General features: G+C 40.6%; 1 protein-coding gene across 4 annotated transcripts in view; it reads right to left on the bottom strand.

The window, feature by feature from the left end:
* PLPPR5 (phospholipid phosphatase related 5) overlaps positions 1-23,328 on the bottom strand; it is a 156,155-nt gene that overhangs the window by 21,903 nt on the left and 110,924 nt on the right. For all 4 annotated transcript variants that reach the window (XM_030573019.1, XM_030573015.1, XM_030573016.1 and 1 more), the window contains 2 exons: positions 6,326-6,458; positions 2,838-3,088 (listed from right to left, as the gene is read on the bottom strand). In XM_030573019.1, coding sequence (XP_030428879.1) covers positions 2,838-3,088; positions 6,326-6,458 — 384 coding nt within the window. The remainder of the gene's footprint in view (positions 1-2,837; positions 3,089-6,325; positions 6,459-23,328) is intronic.

Genomic DNA, 23,328 nt, shown 5'->3' with positions numbered 1-23,328 from the left:
GTTGAGTAATGTACATAACTGATTCTGTGCATCCTCTGACTATCCCTGCCAGCAAGGCTCTCATGGAGCCCCAGACACAAATTAAAACTCTTCCCCAGTGAATAACTCTATGGGAGATCAGCTGACAAGAAGTGGGTATATATAAATATCAGGAACAGCCATCCCAAATTCCAGGACATTACACTTCTTACCCTTACATGTACTGAACTGGGCTTTCTAGCTTTAACAACGCACACCACAAAACTTTTATAAAATAAATTATGAAAGCAGGAAATATGAATTTAAAAAAATTAAAAGGATAAGTTTCTCCCTATGTTGTGTCATGACTCAGGGTGTGAATTGCATCATGATCATTCAGTGGATACATATGATCCACCACAAGATAATTCAGAATTCAATTTATGTCACTGTTTTATAGCATTGTAGTATAATTAACTATACTGATATATACTATGCAAAGACATATGTAGTATTTCTGAAGCTAGAGAGAGACCTGGAAAACATGAAATAAACCCCATTTATTTAGTTCTCTGACCTTGTCACCTGCACACTTGCACACCAACTGCACTAGAAATACTTCAAGCACTCCAATCTTATTAATCCGTTTTCCCTCATAGCTACCAGTTTTTTCTTCTTAATATACCTTACAATAAAAATGTTTTCTTCTTTCTCAGATCAAATAAGGGTAAGAATTGAAAATGACACAGGTCTGAGGACCAGGACTTGCATTATTCAGGTCTGGACCAGTGGGAGTTTACGAACTGTCAGGGCTACAAACAAAATGATCTATATAACTAGAAAGTTGGAAACATTAGTGATTTGTGAAATAAAGCTTTTATCCTTCACTCTGATGATTCACTAGATATTGGACCTTAAAATCATGAAAAATTTTTTAAAGAAACTTAGTCTAGAATTGTTTGGCTTTTTAAAAAAATGTATTTTTTTTTCTTTTCCTCTGCAGTGGTTGTAGCAGCTGGTTTTCTTTAGTTACTGTGACTCATGGTTACACTGGGTACAGTTTTACAGATGGATAAGACAAATAGGAGCAATTAAAATGTAAAATTACAAGTATTTTGTAAAATAGCTTGAAGCAGATATAGAAGTAAGTTTAAATGTATGAAATAATGCCTCAGGTATGTCCCCAAAGCAAGAAAGACTGCTGAACATAAGTGTTGCTCTCTCCTACAGTTGAGATGGATGTTTTACCGTTTCCTTCCCTACTTATTTGCAGATAACACTCTCCTTGTGATATTGATCAATGCTCCTAGTGTACTCAAGGAACTATTTGTAAATGCTACATTTAGTGCTGGAAACTAATTTGTTGGCCTTAACATTTTCTAGAAGCACACGAAGGTACTCTAGGAACAAGAAGGTACTCAGTGCACTCAAAGTGCACTCAGGGGTCAGTGGACATAAAGCGATGCCTGCCAGTAGGAATTTGATTGACAAATATCAGTTGTCAGCTCACTAAAGGTTTTCTAAATATAATTAAGCTTAAAAAATAAACATATCCAAAGCAAAGACTACCCCATTTGAAGGCAATAGTTTATTTAATGAAGAAATTATCTATTCAGGCCTGTGAGGACCACAGAGCTATACATTTGTCTTGGTGCTCAGATGTTAGGTTATGAGCTTAGACCAAGAGACTCTGAAGTGAGGCCATGTAGGTGACTATATTAAGAAGTATCAGAGGGGTAGCCATGTTAGTCTGGATCTGTAAAAGCAGCAGAGTCCTGTGGCACCTTATAGACTAACAGATGTATTGGAGCATGAGCTTTCGTGGATGCATCCGACGAAGTGGGTATTCACCCATGAAAGCTCATGCTCCAAAACATCTGTTAGTCTATAAGGTGACACAGGACTCTTTGCTACTTTTATATTAAGAAAAATGTGGATTTGGCTATGAATTGAAAATGTGCTCTGTGAGCTATACTCTATGATTTTTAAACTGTATCATTTGAATCAGTCTCATTGCTATTTCCTCCTTCACTACCTCCCACCACTTCTTCCACAGCCTCTGCCGCAGTTCTGGTGCGATCCAGGTCTACCCAGAGCAGCTCCTGTCCCTGCCCTGCAACAGATGCTCAGCAGTTCCCCTGCTGGCCATCAGCTATGTCACAGGAGAGGAAGGAAAGAACAGAACAGTTCTGGTTCTGGCTGTTTCATTCCCTGCTTCCCTGGCCAAGAGAGCAGGGTAAGGGCTCACCTGGCTTCTTCTGAACCCCAGCAGGGATTTACAGATGCCTTCCCTTCGCACCAACATCTGAGTGGCACAAAAAGAGAAGACCAGGACAGGAAATCTGCTCCAAAGTATTGATTACGGCTGCTTTGTCTTTCTAAAAGATGTCTGGTCCTCAGGCTGGACACCACTAGATTAGATGCGCACACAAAAATGCATAGTAACTCCACTTAATTTAATGGAGTTACTCACAATTTATACTAATGTGAGTGCAGAATTTCACCCAGTGGGGCTCTCTCTTTGACCACTGTTTTATTCCATTACTTAAGATGGCAGAACTGCCTTTTTAAAACAAAAATGAAATATATTTTCCTTTTCATAAAACCAATTCCTCTTCAGTTTTTTCCTTATAATCTCCCTACTTTTAGAGCCTGTGAGAGTTGTATCCATGTAACTGACAGCAGAATTTGGCCTAATGATTCAAATTTTCAAAGGAGCCTCAATATTTCACATCTAAGTTTTAGTGGATGGAAAATCTCAGATATGTGACCTATTATTGATAATTATCTTAAATTTAAAAAATAATAAAATATCTCAGATTGCTAATATACAGACTATGCTCAAAGTACAATGAAATTACATGGTATGATGTACTTACAGTCAGATACGTAGCTGCATATACACTAAGAGCTGCTTCTTTGGATGGAAATGTTTTTCTGGCTCTTATAATAAGATCTGGGTTTCCAGTACAGGCATGTGCACCACTGATGAACTGTGTGAACTGTTGACATCCAAGTGCTGTATAGTTGGGTTTACAAAGTGCAAGAAAATGTGGTGCTAGATTCCCTGTTACTACTTGTCCAGCATTTACAAAGATATCTGTAGCAAACAGTCCAAATGCATAGATTCCTAAAGAGGAAAACAAAGTTAATTTCCTACTCCAGTACATTATATTGTAGCTCTATTATTTATTATTATATGAATAATACATAAGAACATAAGAATGGCCATATTCGGTCAGACCAATGGTCCATCTAGACCAGTATCCTGTCAGATGTTTCAAAGGATATGAATAGAATGGGGCAATTATTGTGTGATCCATCTCATCATCCAATCCCAGCATCTGGAAGTCATAGGCTTAGGGCCACCCAGAGCATGGAGTTGCATCCCTGACCATCTAAGTTAATAGCCATGTGTTATGTGAAGGGGAAATTAACACTTCCTTATTCACTGTCTCCACACCATTCATGACTGTATAGACCTCTATCATATCTTCCCCTCCCACTTCTTCTCCTAGCTGAACATTTCCATCTTTTTAATCTCTCTTCACATGGAAGCTGTTCTACACCTTTAATAGGTCCTGCCATTCAAGACACCTTAAAGCACTTCACACATATTAAGGGTCAGATGGTGGCATTAAGCTCCAGGCTTGTGCTGGAGATGGTCCATACCTGCACAGCCTTGCAAGGGCACTGGAAGGTGCCCGAAACTCTCAGTGCTTTGGAGAAATTCAGCCTCGCCTCACCCTCTAGAAAGATGCAGTATGTTCTTTCCTTCTGCAGGCTGCCTGCTTCATTAGCTCTTATGGTTGAGAAGAGGATCCTAGCTCTACCTCTTTCTAACCTTTTGGGGTAACTAGCGGTACTTGCACTTGGAGCATGGGGACTGCAACTTGTCTGGCCCATGGGCGGCAGTGCAAGGGACAGTGGACAGGCTCTTTCAGCTTTCCATCCAACACACCAATCAAGAACCAGGAAAGTCTGGCCTGGATCAATAACTAAGACATACTAGGAACCACACATATTTTCGACAAGCATCTCTTTTTTCCCTTCAACTGTATAAACTAGCTGAAGTGATGAATTATTTAATATAGCTGTACACAAGCCGTTTTCAACTGTCTACCACTGGGTACCTTTCCGTGCATGGCATGTTTATCAAAACATCAGCATAGCATGGTAAAGATGTCTTTTTGAGAAATTATTTATGCCATAGGATTGATCATGAAACACATATCAGTGAAGTATTAGCCTTTTATATGCATTGTTTTATAAGTGTGGAAATACATTTATCTGACTATTTAAAGGATAATTGCTACTATGTGATGTACACATCATGTTTCTTACCATTCCTGTTGGGAACAGTGGCTAGCACTAGAGGGAAGGACAATCCAGTGATTAGAACACTAGCCTAAGACTTGGCAGAATCTGGCCCAACCGCAGATTTCCTAGACAAGTCATCTCAGCCTTTCTGTGTCTTCAGTTCCCCATGTACAAATTGGGATAATACTACTTCCTTATCTGGCAGAGTGTTGTGACAAATGTATTAATGACTGTGAGGCACCTAGATACTACCAAGGAGAGGGCTGCAGAAGTACCTGTGCTGCTAATGACCACTTTTTTTTTTTTAAGACATCTCAGAAAAACTTAGAAGAACCAGAATTATTTTTGAGGTGGCTTCACACCTCTTAACTTCAGAGACAGTAAGTCCATATGGTTACTGTTCCATACCAATTATTATTCATTTTGGATTGCTATAAATCATTACAAGGTGGATTGTGCCTGTGTGGCTCTGCATGGAAGGACTCCCTCAGTCCACCAGGGGCACACTGCTCCCAAATGGGTCGGAAGGTGAAGAAGATGCATGGCTTTGGCCTTACCCCCTCACTGGCCCTAAAGAACAGTAAAATTTACTCCTTCCTACTCTCAAATTGCTCTTTGCTTCTGTGCACTCGAGGGTTCATTGAATGAGAAGGAGTGCAGGCACAGATTATACATGTCCCTACATTAAGAAACCAAGTGGAGTGGGGGTAGCTCCTTTACACCATTCCTTCCCATCCCCATAGATCCATACAAAGTCCCAGCACAGTCTGGTCCTTAATGATTTCTACAAGCTCAATATTATTGCTAGTATAAATCTACTAGCCAGCTGGAATGAAAGTCTCTGACATAAGATAGAGATGTCACAGAACCTTTCAGGCTGTAAAGAATGGCACAGCTGTGCTCTCCCTTTACCCAGTAGAGCAATAAGGGAGGGATTGTGCATCCCTGAGGCATCACCTCCTGCTCAGGGCTGTGTCTAACAGACCTAACTGAGCCCTGCTACAGCATCTCCATATTTATTCAAAGGTTCCAAAATGTGACATTTGGAAACTATTTTATGGATATTTTAAGTGTTTTTTTCCCCAATGAAAGATTACATTGCACTAAATAGCGGCACTGAGATCCTGGCCCTACTGAAGTCAATGAGAGTTTTGTTATTGACTTCTGTGGAGCCAGAGGTTCACCCAAGGTGTAAAAAACTGTAATTCAGGCTTTGATTCAGCAAAGTACCTAAGCATGTGCTTAGCTTTAGGCACATGATTAAGTCCGACTGACTTCAAGTTAGGCACATGTGCATGCTTTGCTGGCAGCCAAGCTAAAGGCCCTAGGAGCTGAGATACATCTGTACACCCTGTCTGCAGTGGGCTGGTCAGCCAATCTACCCTGTTGCAAATCTGCTGACCATGTCTCTACCCCTCACTTGGCCTGCACCCAGTGCTTAATTTGTAATGAAAGGGGCCTGGGGTTCAAGCAATTAGGTTCCAGGGCTCAAGCAACGTTTTTACATTCATAACTGATGCAGCAAGCCCAGGGATGCTGGGGCTATGAATTGCCAAGCCTAGAGTTGCCAGGGCTCAGCTCCAAGCCCCAGTGCAGCAAGCAGGTGCCTGGGGCGGTCTATGGAAAGGGGTGGCACGTCCAGGTAATTCGGCAGCGGGTCCCTCTTGCCGCCAAAGAATAAAGCGGCATGGTGGAGCTGCACTCACAGCTCCCCACCCTCCCGCCCCCCGCCGCTTGGGGTGGCAAAAACCCTGGAGCCAGCCCTGAGCCCTGGCAAGCCCTGGCACAAATCAAGCACTGCCGGCACCCAATTCTTGCTATCTGTGCTGCTGCTAATAATAACTGCTCACCCAAAACTCCCACTGGCTGCCTAAAAGAGCAGTGCTAGGTCTACAGAGGAGTGCATACACGGCAAAGAGACCCATTATATGTGTTGCTAGGATTATATATAAAGTATTTCATGTTACAAAGTTTTTCCTTATTTGAAATTTTATGATATTGACTATTTGCATTCATTAAACTATAAAAGCATTAACTTTGCTCATACCAAGGAATCGGATGGTTCTGCGCACCAGTGGATTTATATAACAACAGTCTCCAGTTAATATGGTTTTTTCTTGGTTTTCAAAATCCCTTGTAGCTAGCTGTAGACAAAACACTGCAGTTTCTCCAATGATTATCTAAGGAGGGAAACAAAAGGGGAAGACACCATACATCAGAGTTCAGCAAGCATAAATACTAATGATGTAGAGATGATTGTTTGTTTGGTTTGGGGGAGGGTTAAGATAGGACAAGAAAAACAAACAGAAACCCACATAAGGGAGTCAAGTCCTGCACAGTTAATCTACTTGTGAAGGAAACATGCCATATAGCTTGTTTTAATGTATTTGCATTAAAAAAAAGAGGATAACATTTCATAACAGAGACTTGACACTTACACTCACGACCCAGTTTTCAGGAAAATAAATTCTTAAGAGCCACAGACTACATAATATCTGAAATATGTGTAAAAGGATCAGGAGTGAAGGGCTGATGCTGTGAGGTGCTGAACACTCAAATCCTATTGACTTCAATTGGCAATCAGCACCTCGCAAGACTAGGCCCTAAGTCATTTGATCACAGAGAAAATACTCACTCTAAAGCTTCTGTTCACATCAGGGATTGTTTGGCCACAGTAGGTATTTAAGGGACAATGATTGCCTATTTTGCTAAGCGAGTTTGTCAAGTTCGATATTAGCTTTGTTCATCACACTTCAACAAAATGTCATTGCTGATATCTGAACAGTCACTGGGCCCTGTTTCACACTTTACAATCTTTACACCAAAGTGAATTTATATTTGAAATGCTTTTAGACCACACATTTTTCAGCTCTGTCAGTAAGAACTGAAACATTCAGAAACACTAAACAAATGCCAAGTTGAAATTTAAAATAATCTTCATAAAGTGTACATTGTTTTACCATATGGCTATACACTGCTCTTGATCTGCATGTGTATATACAACTGAAGTTTTTTATATAGAGTACTGATGTTTTACACCATGTACAGTATTGTGGGGGTAAGGGTGGTCTAGTGAATGAAGTATAGGGTTGAGATACTGTATACCAGTCTGCCAGGGTTCAGTTCACTATGTGATCTTAGGCAAACCATTTTACCTGTTTGCCCTCAGTTAACCCATCTACATAAACGGGATATCAACACGTATACCTATTTACACAGCACTTTGAGAACTTTGGATGAAAAGCAGTATACCAAGTGCCTTGCTATTAAATTCTGGAAAGACAGCAACCCTTATTCAAATAAACAATGCTGTATTATGGCCCAAATTTTTAAAAATCTTCACATAGGAAATAATTAATCTTTTTTAAAACCACAAAATGGTTTTGAACAGCTTTGTGAACTATATTATTCACAAAAGCATCACACCAGAATGCAGAACCTTCTGCTAATGCTTGCAACGTCAAAGTTGCTTAGTATCTCTGAATCTGCTGATCCATGGGAGGCATAAATATGGGTTCCCCTTCTTGGTTTACAGGAAAGCTGGGGCTTCTCCATGGGAGAATCAGGCTTTCCAAGTATCTCATGTTTCTATGTGGGACAGGCACCCTTGCCCATCACTTGGCAGCTTGTCTCTATTAGTTGTATCTGAACCCTGACAGGAAGCAGTGATGGTTCTCCTGTTGAAACTCCTATCTCTGTTGGTAGGCCAGGCAAAGACAACTGCTACTCATGGCATATTCACCTCATCTGGGTCACCTGGATCGACTGGTCTTCACTATCATTAAGACTGCACCGATCACAACACATCCACCATTCTTCTCACATTCTTGCCTTTCTTCTCCACGTTCGTCCGAAATGTTTTACGATGTCATCTTCCCATCTTCTTGGAGGCCAACCAGGTGGTCTTTTCTGTTCTCACGGGTACCACTCAGTAATGACTGCAGTCCACCTATTGTCCGTGAACTGCGCTATGTGGTCCACCCATTGTATCTTATTATATCTGCTTTCAACAACAGTGGAATATGATCATTTGGGATATGATCCAGAAGGGAAATTCCCAACATAGCTCATTCCATTGCTCTTTCAACTACCGACAGCCGCTGTTCTCTCCATCAGTGCCCACGTTTCGCTGCCATACAGCATGGCTGGCAGCACTGTTGAACTGAAGATATTTGTACATGTGGTCTTGTCGATTTTTTCTTTGAGAATGTCCTTGATGGAATTAAATGCACACCATCCTGCCCGAATCCTTTGCGAGAGTTCTCCGTTCATGTCTTGGCGCATATTAACTTCTTGGCCCAAATATATGTATGTTCCACTTCTTCAATTTCTTCTCCTGTTACCATTATTCAAGCTTTTCGTAAGACATCTGATCGCATGTATTTCGTTTTGCAACGGTTCATTTTCAGACCGACCTGACTGCTTTTTTCTTGTCAAGTCTTCATAGCATATTATGCGATAGTATTCTGCTTCTGAGGTGAAATAAGTTATTTTGGTACTTGATATGCAGTTTCGGGGGTCAGAAAGTTTAAGAACTCTGCTGTAAGCAGAGCTGTTGATGTGCCAGGTCCTGCTCTGTGCCCTCAGATATAATGTACAATTAGTGGAATAGGTCATTGTGCACAACAGGCAGCCATTTGTATTCCTCCAAGGCCTGAAAGCTGATGGATTTCTCTGAGAGTTTGGTGACAGAGCTGTGCTGGCAGCTCAGATAAGCTGTTCTTCCCTCTCTGCAGCTTTCTACATGGGCACAACTCTGCTGTTATAGGGTAATTCTCCTCTCAGATTCTCAAAGCAGATCCTGGGCCAGATTCTGTTCCCCACTCCATCTTAGTACTGCACACATCCCTCGTCCTACCATCTCCATGTGAGTAGCATCTCTACAGAGATGGAGGCAAAGGGGCCATGACCTCACTGCCTCCCTGCCCCTTTGCTGTGATTTGAATGCCCAGTATGGACTAAGAAGGAGCAATCGCTGCAATTCCCCTATTACAGAGGCTGCTACAGTGCCCAGCTTTGCATGGGGAAGGTGTGTAAAGGGAGGGTACGACAGAAGCTTATCCCAAGTATGTTGAATTAAATGTGATTATCTGTGTACTTCCTCCCCACAATAACTCTGCAAAAAATTATTTTTCCTGATAGTGTTCAAAGCCCAAAATGAATAATTCTGTTAAATAAATTAGTAAATAATTATCCTGCTGTCCATGGGCCATCATAGCATTGATATAGGGACTTATAGCACTGATAGGGATACAAACATACTGAGAGCGATGAAAAAGTGACAGAGAAGATAGTAGCAGTATCCACTAGGTTGTTTTGTCTGAGATATGCTTGCTAGCTTGGACCACTAAAGGGAAGAGCACATTCAAAAATTCAGATGTCAAGGATGGATTCTATAATTATTATAGTTATTAAAGAATGAATCCTAGATTTAGAAGAGCCTGTTGAGCTGGAATTATAATGTATAAGGTATCAGGAAAACAAAGATTTTTACAGACCTATATATGGTGAATATTTTATTTAGTGTAAAATTTATTTTCTTTGGAAAATTCACATCTTAAGTCAAAATGCGGTTTACCTGGCTGTCTTAGTAGGGCTAGCAAGAGAAGGACAGTGCAAGCGATTAAGGGAACTAGCCTAGAATTTGAGAGACTTATGTTTAAGTCTCTTCTCTGCCACAGTCTTCCTGTATGATCTTGGGCAAGTCGCCCAGACTCTGTGCCTGTTTCCTGTCTGTAAAACAACTACTTCTTCTTCTTCAGTACTTTGCCAGACAGTTGGCTGTAGTGATCGTTTGCCATTTGGTCTGTTACTGAGCAATTGCAAAGGCTTGATGGCCTGAGAGTCCAACATCAGAACAGACTTGATGAACCCATGTAATAGGGGGTCTCCCCTGGGCTGCCTCCACCCTTCAGTTGGTGGAATTTTGTCCTAGATGTTAGAAGCCACCTGGAGAACGGCGTTCACTGGAATGTCTTGTGGCATCCTTGCCAAAAAGCATAAGGCGCCGCTTGTGGACAATGGCCCAGTAGTCTCTAGACTCAAACGACCATAAACATCTGCGTTACAGATGAAGTCATTCCACTTTATGCCCAGTATATGACATTGGCATTTTGTGTTGAAAGCCTGCGCAGCGTAGTGTCCATGTTTCGAAGCCATACAACAGTATGGGAAGGATACAGCTTGAATAAATCCTGAACTTGGTTGTCATACTAAGATGATGGTGATTCCGTATCCATTGTAAATGGCCCATGGCAGATGCTGCGATGCCAATCCAAGGGGGAACCTCCATGTGAGAACTGGAGGAGCTGGTAAGGATAGAACCCAGATAGTGAAAGCTGGAAACTGATTCAATGGTTTCGTTGTTCAAAGAGATTGGAGTCACAGGTGGACCTGGTCCTAGATTTTGCAGTGTTGTCTTTGACCATCAAACATGCAGACCAATCTTAGATGACTACTCCTCCATATGCTGGAGTGCCTCACAAAACCTTCTGGGCTCTGTACTGAGAGAACAACGTCATCAGCGTAGTCAAGGTCTGTGAGTGAGAGAGAACCAAGCTCAATGCCTATGGAAATGACAGACTGCTGCATTACAAAATCCAAAAGAGTGCAGGGGTCAAGACACAGCCCTGCCTGACACCAGATACTGATTTAAAAGACGCTGACATCTGGTTCCCCAGATGAACACAGGCAGTGGTTCTATTATGTAGCTCTCTAATCAAGTCCAGAAGAGTGGTTGGGATACCTATACCCTTTAAGGTCTTCCATAATGTGACACAGTCTATTGAATCAAATGCAGCCTTAAGATCAACATATGCTACCTGCAGGGGCTTCCTCAACTCACAGTGTATCTCTGAAAACAAGCGAAGAGTCAAAATGGTCTCTAATGTGGACCTGTTCCTCGTAAAATCCGACTGTTGGGGACGATGCTTCTGATGTAGCAAAGGCTCCAGGCATGTCAGCAAAACATGTGCAAACACCATCCCTGGAATGAAGAGCAAGGTGATCGGCCTGTAGCTCTTACATTCACTTTGTGGTCTCTTGCCTTTATAGAGTTAGATCACAATATTGTCCTTCCAGGGGATTGGCAGAGTTCCAGTTCTCCACATCAGACGAAAGATGGCCAGAAGCGATTCTGCTATCTGTAAAACTGGGATGGTGATAATTTCCTACCTCAGAGGACTGTTGTAATTAAAGGATTGTGAGGTACTCAGATACTATCATAATGAGAGCCATATAAAGCATTAAGATAGATTGCAGAGGATATGTACGTTACATGTTATGTTGCAAACTTCATTATGAATACTAAGATTTCTAGAAAGAGAGAGAGAGAGAGAGAGAGAGAGAGAGAGAGAGAGAGAGGCAGAGACATACATATACAGGAAAAGAAGAATCATCCAAAGAAAGGGCACTAGATGTAACCCATAGGCAAAGTTCTCTCCCCTACACTTAATCTCCATGGCAAATATCTTTCCTGTGGAATGACCCATACTACATCCAGTTCTTTAAATTGAGAGGAGGGAAGTCAAACAATATTACTTTCATTTGATACAACTTAATACCTTGCTTGTTTTCTTGGCTGTTATGCACGGGTCCCACAGATTCAAAAGTGTTCTACAACGTAAGTCCTTTTACTGTTCATTTTCAGGATGAATGTAGCATTTAGCACATATTTCCTAGATTAGCTCCCACTGCCAAAATTCTTTCAGTTTTTTCTGCATTAGTCATCTTCTGACGCTATCTCCTAAACAATCCAAATCTTCTCAAGTCAGGTTACACTGGCACTCATCTGCCTTTCAGTTTTAGCATCGTGTGTACATTTAGATATCTATTTTCTGTATCGCCTTACCATTCATATGGTATATTCCGAACACCAGAGGTCCTAAATTCGGTACCCTTTTCTAACTTGAAATATCACAATACACCTGGCTCACTCCAATTATTAGATCTACAATAGCTGTGATCTCACTGGTTCTTCAATATATTGGATAAAGAAATAACCTTCTGCTAACTCCATAAACACACGACCTTCTTTACCTTCCTCTACTGCGGGGTCAGCAACCTCTGGCATGCGGCTCGCCAGGGTAAGCACCCTGCCGGGCCAGGCCAGTTTGTTTACCTGCTGTGTCGGCAGGTTTGGCCAATTGCAGCTCCTACTGGCTGTGGTTCGCCGTCCCAGGCCAATGGGGGTGGCAGGAAGCTGTGGCCAGCACATCCCTCAGCCCGCACCACTTCCTGCAGCTCCCATTGGCCTGGGAAGGCAAACCATGGCCAGTGGGAACTGCGGTCGGCCGAACCTGCCAACACGGCAGGTAAACAATCTGGCCCAGCCTGCCACGGTGCTTACCCTGGTGAGCCGAGTGCCAGAGGTTGTCGATCTCTGCTCTACTGTTTACAACAGACAGCAGAGCTTTCCCTCGAGGCCATTTTATTTGTGGATTCCTCATTCTCATTGCTTCTTGCTTGTTTAAACTGACTGAGAAAGCCATCGCTAGTTTCCTCCTAAACACATTTTCTATTGTAAGTATGACCAAAAGTTCTGAGGAAAAAAAATTCTTCTGAAGGAAATGTATCAGTTGGTAATTATACAGAGATGAATTAATCTAGCACATGGCTCCTAACATCCTAACAGATAGATTTTTTGTGGACCACCTCCCCTCTCATTCACAGTTATTTGGTTTATCTCCTCTCTCATTCATGATTGCATAACACCCTGGTTATATTTAGCAGGATTAAAAAAAAGATTGAACATTCATGCAGCTAAGACTATCTAATTATAATATTAGGAGATTAGAAGGAAATTGTTCTAGGAACAGATTCTCCTGTTACTGCCTACTTTAGGATTTACTAAACCTCCCAATAAAGCATCAGATAGTACCCACTGTATGTGACAGGACACTAGACTACACAGACCACTGTTCTGATCCACTATGTCAATTCTTATGTTTATGTTCCAGTTACAGCAATTGCTCACATGCAAAAATAATTCTGGGAAAATATTTATGTGACACGTTCTTTAATGTGCTAAGTGTTTTGTCCTTCTTGAAAATACTAATGATACTGTCTACTTCTGCTCCTCATTTCATTCCTCTCTCCGACCAGTTCTGTTTGTCTCAGCTGGAAACAATGAGACTGATTCAAAACTCACTGACGTGACTAGAAGCCTTTCCATTGACTTCAACAGCAACAAACCTAATGACAGACAGCACCATATAGTCCACTAAGAGCTCCTGACCACCTTATCACCATGGTCCAGAGACCAGAGCACAAGAACCTCATGCCTGAATTCACAAGTCCTGCTTTTCTTCCAGATTTGTGAGAGGAAAAAGCCCAGGCTAAAAAAATCTTACTGAAGATGGAGAGAGGAATGTTTCTTTCTAGTATGCTTTTTGTGGGAGAAATAACTTCAGCAAAATGTGGGTCTTATCTTGCAGGCCCTCACATTGGTTTCAACAAGAGTTTTTCACAGAAAGGGCTGCAGGATTAAGGGGTTTGTCTTGTTGCTGCTGATCTGCCCTCAGATTTGTTTTCTTAAAATAAAACAAGATAGTGTTGCATTTCTGGCCAGCATTCACCTCCATGTGACAGCAATATTCACTTCTGAATGACATCAACATCCTATAGAGCATGTAAAATCTAGCAGCACAAACTGTGGTCTTAATGATTTTGTAGACTAACTCTACAATCTCCTTTAAACTAAAATTGGCTTATGAGGTGACAGCCCTGGCAGGAAAAGCAGTGGCAGTATTACCAACAGTAGCAATTTCAAAGTTCATTATGCAGAGCTTTCCCTCGAGGCCATTTTCTTTGTGGATTCCTCATTCTCATTGCTTCTTGCTTGTTTAAACTGACTGAGAAAGCCATCACTAGTTTCCTTCTAAACACATTTTCTATTGTAAATATGACCAAAAGTTCTGAGGAAAAAAAATTCTTCTGAAGGAAATGTGTCAGTTGGTAGTTATACAGAGAATAATCCACGTGGCATTCAGCATGTAGAAATATAATTACATTGAGTAACCACTCAGCATGTGTTGTGAGATGACGCAAAAAAGAATTCCACAATTTATCAGTAAATGAGCTGCAAGGAAAACTTGGAAAATAGCCTTCATTTTTCAATGTGGCGCCTTATCCATAATTAGGAAGGGGGTCAGTTCAATGCATTTAAAGTTATCACTGAAAAATTATTAGTAGTATATAAAATTAGATTTGTAAATATTAGCAGCTTTCGCACAATTTTTATAATATAGGAAAAGGTAAGTTGCATGTCAGTCAGTAAATTAGCTAACTATTTCTAATGGCATTAAATACTCTTTATCTCACTTTATGATATATGGTATAATTGGTCATTATGTAAAAACATTGAAAGTTGTTCACTTTATACAAATTTTACTCCTGCTTATAGGTGAAAAGTGCATATTAATCAGACATTTTATAACCAGAGGACTTCAAGGGAATGCTATGAGAAAGCACTTTATAAAATATAAAGTGACCAGCTTTGTCACTCAGCCCTCAGCCTTTGAATTACAATAATTTGTTATACTGTTATATTTCAGCAGCATGAAACAGAATCTTTTGAAGTACATTGTGGCTAAAAGCTTTCTTATTCTGATCTTTTGCACTTATCTGTGAGTACCTTCCCATTCCCTATGGAATGTTCATATGGCCCCAGAGATGAGTTCGCTGCATAGCAGATAATAATTCCAACACGGGAAATGCATCATTTGAGGCCAGAGTTCAGACACATAAAAGGCCATTTTTAGATATGGTTATGAGGATTTAGATTTAGGCTATTTCTAATGCAGTTATGAGAATCCCCTTTACATGACCATTGCATAAGGGAAGAGTGTAAGTCTTATTCTGAAATGTACACATCATGGGCTAGATGTTGAGATGCTAATGCCTGATCACGCAGAGGTGGAGAGGGAACAATAAGCCCTTTGTGCAAGGACCAGCCTTGGAGAGATTCTACCTGTCTGACGAATAATCTCTTTGCTATACCTCTTACAACAGTGTGGTTCTGCACTACTTCTCCTATTCAAGACTCTGAGTTAAAAGACACAGTCTAGCCCTCTGTACTGTTGTCAAAAAAGGCAGCATCCAGTGGTCTGTTATGCATGGAAACTTCTTGGATGAATACAAAATGGATAAAACACTATGGAATCACTATGGGGATGCTCCTACGATTGCTATATGGAGGCCCCAACAGGCTGCTCTCTTAAAATTGTCACTGGAACAGCTACATGTTGCTGGGACAAGGAGCATATTCTGGAATGTCACATTACAAGAGGCAGAGTAGATAATCAACTCCCTATACAAATAGAACTGGTGAGGAAGGGGAGCGGTGGCATGATGATCAGTGGTCATTACCACTTACTCAGTGCAAATGGGACTCAGAGAAAGGCATGAATGCTGCAAGTCATTGCTACGCCAAGTTAACATTGGGGGACATTGGGAAACGTGGTGATTGAATGCAAAATTGGTGGGGCACAAAGATTTGTTTGTGCCTAATAAAGTGCATTGGTGACATTGTTTTAGACATGCTTAACTATGCAAACCTATCAGGCCACGTCTACACTACAGCATAAAATCGAAATTATTAAAACCGGTTTTATAAAACTGGTTTTATAAAATCGATTTTACGCGTCCACACTAGGGCACATTAATTTGGTGGTGTGCGTCCATGGTCCTAGGCTACCATCGATTTCCAGAGCGGTGCATTGGGTAGCTCAGTAAAAGAATGAGACCAGTAACTTCGATTTCTGTCCACACTAACCCTAAATCGATATAGTAATATCGATTTTAGGGTTACTCCTTTCGTTGGGGAGGAGTACAGAAATCGATTTTAAGAGCCCTTAAAATGGATTTAAAGTGCCTTGTAGTGTGGACGGGTACAGCGTTAAATCGATTTAACGCTGTAGTGTGGACCAGGCCTCAGTCATGTAATATTAACAAGCTGCAGGCTAAAACACTGTTCCGCAACTGGAAAACTGGTCACAAATTAACTGGGGAGTTTGTATCTTGCATGTTGCTGCCCTGTTCTGTATGCTCTGAAGGTTTGGTGGGAGATAGAAAATTTGGATCTCCTGCCTCTCATCCTGTCCTCAATTCACACCAGCTTCTCCCCAGTCCAAATGAAATTGAACAGAAATCGTGGGGTGACAACTTTCTCTCTCTTCAAAAGTACCTCCCTCCCCATGAGTCCTGTCTTGTGTGATGCTTTGATAACGGTGGTACTTCCTGCTTCAACAGTGCCATTGAAATGCAGCATGCCAGAAACTAATTTCAGTAACGGCACAATTTTGGACATTGCCTATCTTCTGCTTATTCTAATAATCCAATTTTCTCAAGAAGAGGAAAAACAAAGCACTTCTGGGATTCTTGACTACCACTGCCCCGCCATACTTTAAAATACATTATAGAAATTGAGACATGATCCTTCCCCTTTAATTTTCCCTCCTCTTCTACCTCCTATCCCCAAACATCTCCCCAGTGTCTAGACATGTTGCTCCTATTCTGACCACTTTTCTAGTGGGCATGTGTGTCTCTGACTAGTGCGTTTAAGAGAGTGGGGCTAGTGTTACTAGTGATTTACCTGGGGACTGGTAAGTATCTGCTGTGACCTTTCCTGGATGGAACTGCTGCCTGAATTTACATATATTTTGCAGATATGGGGCTAAATCATATAGTGCTTACTCAAGCCATTGAGACTGAAGGATCAGACACTGTACCCTGCATCATTAACACATTATGCTCTAATATTAGAATTAAACAAATGATGCTGCCCACCTGACTGATGTTTGTCACTAGTGTTGCTTTGACTTTTCATGCCAGACAAATGCATCTGCAAAGCCTATATTTATACTTCCTCTTGGCTCCTGTTTGTCACTGTAAATTATTATTTGAGCCATGATTGCAAAGAAGCTTAAATAAAAGTAATAATAAAAAAGTCACCATTTTGCAAAATGTCGTCTTTATATTCTGAACAACATAACTGCTTCCTTTGAAGCCACACATCTATCACTGCTCTAATTATAAGGGCCTCTGTATAAAACTCTCTCCCTATGCACGTATCTTAAGGCTACTGTCTAATTACCAACCCAATATATCTATATTTTTCCTGTTAAAGTCAATGATAAACCTCCCAATGAGTTCAATGGGAAGAGGACTGGCCCCCTAAATCCTTTTGCAATTAGGGATGAGACAAACAGTTCAAATAAAATGTAGGGTTGAAACATGAGCTCTAGAAACGAATGCTGTCCCAAGAACTAGCTGAAGTAATGCCAGCAAAGCATACTAATAAAGGACTAAGTATCAATTTATGGGGAAGGAGTCTAATAGTTCACATAAATCAAACAGAAGAGATCTGACAAAAATGTGAGGTTTGCTCATGATCATTTGTAATTATCTTAAAGTATTTCCTTACAATTAAGCAATTGCTGCAGAAGGACAAAATATAACTAGAGATGAATAAAGACACACTAACATCCCTAATGGAGAAATACTTGATGGTATGGAATTATTAGTCAAATCTCAACTGTACTGTATTTTATCTTCTGTACTTTGATCATATGCTCAAAGATACTATATCTTGAGCACAAAAGCAGCAGTAAAATTATGAATAACCCAACACTGAAATACAGATGACATTATTATTTCTAATGTATGCAAAAGATAGAAGAATGAACCCTGAAGAGGGAATGAGATTGCAATCTTTATTAGATGTTTGATACACACAGAAGGAGCCCAGCTGAAATCCTGGCCTCACAGAAGTCAAGAGCAGATCGCCCATTGACTTAAAGTGGGCCAGGATTTTAGAAGAGATGCTATAAGTATGTACCAACCAGAAGGGAGAGGACTAGAAAACAACAAACTAGCAGCCCAAAAATAACAGGTTCAGTGGTACTGATTAATAAAGTATAGACACAACAGTGTAAGATCATCCTCCTGCAGTCCTTTTTTTCCCTCCACACTTGAAGAGCTATAATTTCACTGTGTCCAATTATTTCCCTTGAGAATGTTATAATAAATGAGTAAACTGAAGTGATGTTTATTAGAGATAAAATTTTAATGAAGGCACAGAAATGGGAGCAAAGAGTTATTTATAGTATGAGCATTAGAGACTTTAATGGTTACTTTAATTATGTAACGGTAGTTAACTAATCCATACAATAAGTCTTTTTATAGTACAGTACATACCAGTAGCATAAATACCTTTGGTATTTACTTTAATTTAGGAGTACATGAGAAAATAGCATGGCTCAACATTTTTTTTTCCCCCACAGGCCAAAGAAACCTAAAGGGTATATCTACATTAGACTTTTTTGCCAAAAAAATATTCACACTATTACTACCACTGCTTCAGCTATACTGGGTGGTAGGAATAGTGAGAAAGTTGGATTAGACAGGGCTCCAGATGGCTACTGGCATTGTAAGCGACATGTTATCCAATCCAGTTTAGAGGTTTACTTAATACAATACTTAAAATCCTAGAGGTCGCAAGTACCTTCATTAGGGTGACTCACTGGTGGAACAAAACCAGAAATAGCAACAGTGGGAAATTTTAGCAAACATTTCTAGCATAGAAGAGGCCTTGCAAAAAGAAAATCATGCACTTTACTGCCAAGACAGTGGAGTGCAAAACAGCTTTTTCTAGATACGTGGACTTACAGTAAAAATACTGTAAAGGTTACATACTAAGGTGAGCTGAGTAAGTCTTGTTACTTTTCTTCAGTGTTTGTGTATTTCTCTGTCTACTTCATAAAACAATGCAAATGGTATTTACCTTTCAAAGAGTTTCAAAGAACATACATTTTCTATTTAGCTGTAAAATAATGGTAACTAGATGTGGCTGGGTATATCAAATGTCTTGAGAAAAACTCAAGTGTTGAATGGAGACAAGTATGTTAATGAACACCTAACTATATCTATATTAGAGTACTAGGGCTAGAAAAGTTGTGAAATGGATGGGCTTCAATGCAGACTTTATTGTGGCTTGAGTTATTCCTCTCTGTGAAGATAAACAGATATTTAGTTAAAATGTATAATTTCTATGTGTGTGTACACAGCATTTGGCCCAATCTCTCAAACTTTGGACAGACAGAGCTCTCACTGGAAAGAGGAGTTCCAGGTGTTCTGGGAATGCAGTGTTGTGCTGCTGGGTGTTTATATATGTTCAGTGATATTATGATTTTTTTCAGGTGTTTAAGTATTCAGCAGTAGTGTTTCCATCTGCCTGTCACTTTGAATGGTATAAACTACAGAAGATTTACCTCTTTCTTGGTGTTCCAGCCTTGTCATTCTTTTCCATCTGGGTGACTATATGGCTCTTTCATTGTCCTTGTTTGGCTTTCACTATTTCCAGAGGACAGATTCCATCAGGCTCTATACCTGTTTCTGAGGCTTTTTGCAATATTTCCTGATGTGCATTCTGAATCTTCTCCTTCTCTTAAGTCATCTTGTGCATCACATTCTAATACTACAAACTCATGTCCTACTTGCAAGAGATGAGACAACTTCTCTCGCCCCCTCGAAGAACTACAAACATATTTAGCTAGAATTATAAACACATTTAGCAAATTGTGACCTAACTATGCTGCTGCACAGGGAATTGAGGAAGAGTGGGTGTGGAAGGGAAAGCCGCCACAGGCACACTTCTTTCCCTTCCGTATATGTGAGTGAAATAAGGCTCTGTCCACTTTCCTGCGACAACTCCCTGCTTCCTTCCCACACAATGCTCTAATAAACACAACTGAGCCAATGCATCAGAGGAAGTCATCTGTGCCAGATGATGCAGAGTACTTCCCCCATCCCAGAGAACCAGCAATCAAATTGTGACTCTCAGTCTGGTTCCTGGTTAGCTCGTAGAAGAGCAAAGCTACTAGCTGCCCCTTATATGGAGCTCTAGAAAAAGCCACAATTGCCCTTTTTTCCTAGGTTAGGGCTCAAACTCTAGCGGACAAACAAAACCACATTTAAACCTTTTAGGGCTGTTTGTGAAAAATTATTCCAATTACAGAACTGTCCAGATTCCTCCCTGCTCCATCTCTTCTGACTTCAGTGAAGCTATAGCAAAGATAAATGAGCCAAATGTTCCATGATATAGCCATATAAGGGTGCTGTTTTCTGCCAGCGAAATGATATACATATTTATATTCAAAAATGTTGTTTTGAAAATTAGTTACAATATTTTTCCTCCTTCCTAAGACCTATCCTATGAATTCTGCAATCCATCAATTATTGGACCAACTTCTGTTGGTGAGAAACAAGTTTTTGAGTTCAGACAGAGCTCTTCTGCAGGACTTTGAGTTCTGTATAAATTTGAAAGCGTGTCTCTCTCACTAATAGAAGTTGGTCCAATAGAAAATACTGCCTCACCGACTTGTCTCACTAATATCCTGGGACCAACACAGCTACAACACTGCATACAATCTATCAATAGCACAGGGCTGGCTCTAGGCACCAGCTTTCCAAGCATATGCTTGAGGCAGCACTTTCCAAGGGGTGGCACTCCAGCTTTTTTTTTTTTTTTTTTTTTTTTTTTGCTTGGGGTGCAAAAAGCCAGGAGCCGGCCCTGAGCAGAAGTGAGCTACAGCGGTGGGGGATGTGGGGAGGATCGCAGGAAGTAACCCTTGGGGGAGAGGCAGAGGAACTGCTCCCCCCCCCAGCTCACCTCCGCTCCATTGCCACCTGCTCCCCCGAATGCGCCACCGCTCTGCTTCTCCCCGCTCCCTCCTAGGCTTGCTGCGTGAATCTGCTGTTCCGTAGCAAGCCTAGGAGGGCGGGGGGAGAAGCAGAGCGGTGGCAATGCAGTCAGGGGAGCAGGCAGAGCAGAGGTGAGATGCGGCAGTAGAGGGCGTGGGGAGGGCCACAGGAAGTAACCCTGGGGGGGCAGAGGAACCGCTCCCCCCACCAGCTCACCTCTGCCTCCTCCCCCAAGCGCGCCACCGCTCTGCTTCTCCCCTCCTCCCTCCCAGGCTTAGGGGAAAGTGGCACACCCGGGGGAGGAGGTGGGGCCAGAGATTTGGGGAAGGGGTTGCAATGGGGTGGGGAAGGGGTGGAGTTGGGGCAGGGCCGGGAAATTTTTTTTGCTTCGGGCAGCAAAAAACTTGGAGCCAGCCCTGCAATAGCATTTCTTACCATTCTATTTAACTGTAATGGTTTCACTTTCACATAAATACATTGTTATTTTTCCCTCAGCTCCCAGAAGATGATTTGAGTTGGTTTTACCAGAGATAACACTCTTATTTAGAACGAGCAAGACTTCAATACCATCTAAACGATGGCACTGAGGATCAAAAATCTTTTATGGTTTTAATTTTTAATTATGTATACAAACAAACAGCTTTCTAATTGCACATAACTAAGTAATAAGGATAGAGTAATACGTAAATACTCAAGTGTGTTTTCTTCAACTGGGACCTTAGTTGCTATAGCTATATAATAGAAATCCTTTTTACAATCCAAGACAACTATATATGGAAAGTTCCACTTACTGATTCCAACATTATTCTTGAATAAAAAAAGAGACAGGCTACTAGCTGATTAAAGAAAATGTTCACAAAATTATTCAGAGTTTGAGTGACAATGAAATCATGAGTCAGATTCCTTTAGTGACTGCATGCCACCCACATGCCTAAAGCCACCAAAACAGTGTTTAAGAATGTTATGTAGAGAAGAAAAACCAGCAAACCACATTAATGGGCTGATACCAATTCTTGAAAGGCTGTGTGTTATAATTTCTATCAAAGTTCCCAATTGCCTTGTGAGAGAAAGTTTGCATTCATTCTCCCTAACCCCATAAACAAACAAAAAGAAATATCCTTAGAAACTAATAAAGATCAACTACTGTAATTTATAATGGAGGAAGATGCCCAGAATAGAAGCAATTTAAAATTATACTAAACATTGCTTATGACTACAAGTGAAAAAAAAATTGCAGCTATTTCTCAGTATAAATTGAATCTCCAGTCAGTGAAAAGTTTGCCTGAGGAAGGATCACAGGATTAGACTCAATATGATCATAGTATTGCAGGGTTATTTTCCATATGACCATGAAATCACATGAAACAGCATGCACATGTGGGATCAGGACCTTTATTTTTAAATGTCCTGTACCACGTATCAGACAAGTAAACTAAATTAAATTAAAATAATCAAATCTCAGATATTTTATATAGTGATTTTCAATTGTAGATCTGAAAATACTTTTCAAAGGAAAATAAGTAGTATCCCCATGTTACACATGTGGAAATTGAGCCACAGAAAGATGAAGTGACCTTCTTAAACTTACACAGCTGTTTAGTGATAGCCAAGAATAGAACTCTGTTCTCCTAACTCCCAGTCTTAATGTCTTACCCACTAGACCATGTCACATCCACATAACTGAATATTAAAGGCTGGGTCACAAAAAATGTTCACAGATATTATTCATTTTTAAAATAGGACATCACACAGAACTGTTGGGTTTTGGAGAAGTGGCCTATCGGCCTCAGCTAGATTTTTATATGCATCCCCAAAATATATTATTCATTATTTGTATTAGTATTGTTTATGATGGAAGCATATGTGAAAACTGATGGTGTCCACTGAGAATGCACCCTATGAGATCAGTGTGTAAATTCCAAAATTTCAAATATATAGTTTTCAATGCAGAACAAAAATAGCAAAAGCTACTTATAATTCTATTTTGGCTCTCATTTATTACACATCATATGGCTATATAAATCCTCAATCCTGTATTATGTACAATGAATAACAGTTACTTAGCATGGTAAGTAGTTTTCACTTTCCATTTTAGATTAAAAACAAACAATGTGCCATGTGATTTGGGAATTTATACACAGGATTAGTTGAACTCACAACATTCTCCCTTAACCATAAGTGCATCATTTAAGGACAAACAGGCTGTTGAAAGCGGAGACTCCTGACCCATCCCATGGAATGAAACACATGGCCCAGAGTTGGCTGGTGTTCCAGAGCACTGCATGCAGTGAGCACAGTGGGCATTATGAATTCCACTTTTGATATCCGTAAGTATCTTTTGTGGTGTTA

The sequence above is a fragment of the Gopherus evgoodei genome, chromosome 8 (assembly GCF_007399415.2).
Source record: "Gopherus evgoodei ecotype Sinaloan lineage chromosome 8, rGopEvg1_v1.p, whole genome shotgun sequence".
NCBI classification, from domain to species: Eukaryota; Metazoa; Chordata; order Testudines; family Testudinidae; genus Gopherus; species Gopherus evgoodei.
The sequence above is the reverse complement of the archived record's forward strand: the minus strand, read 5'-3'. Positions and strand labels throughout refer to the sequence as shown.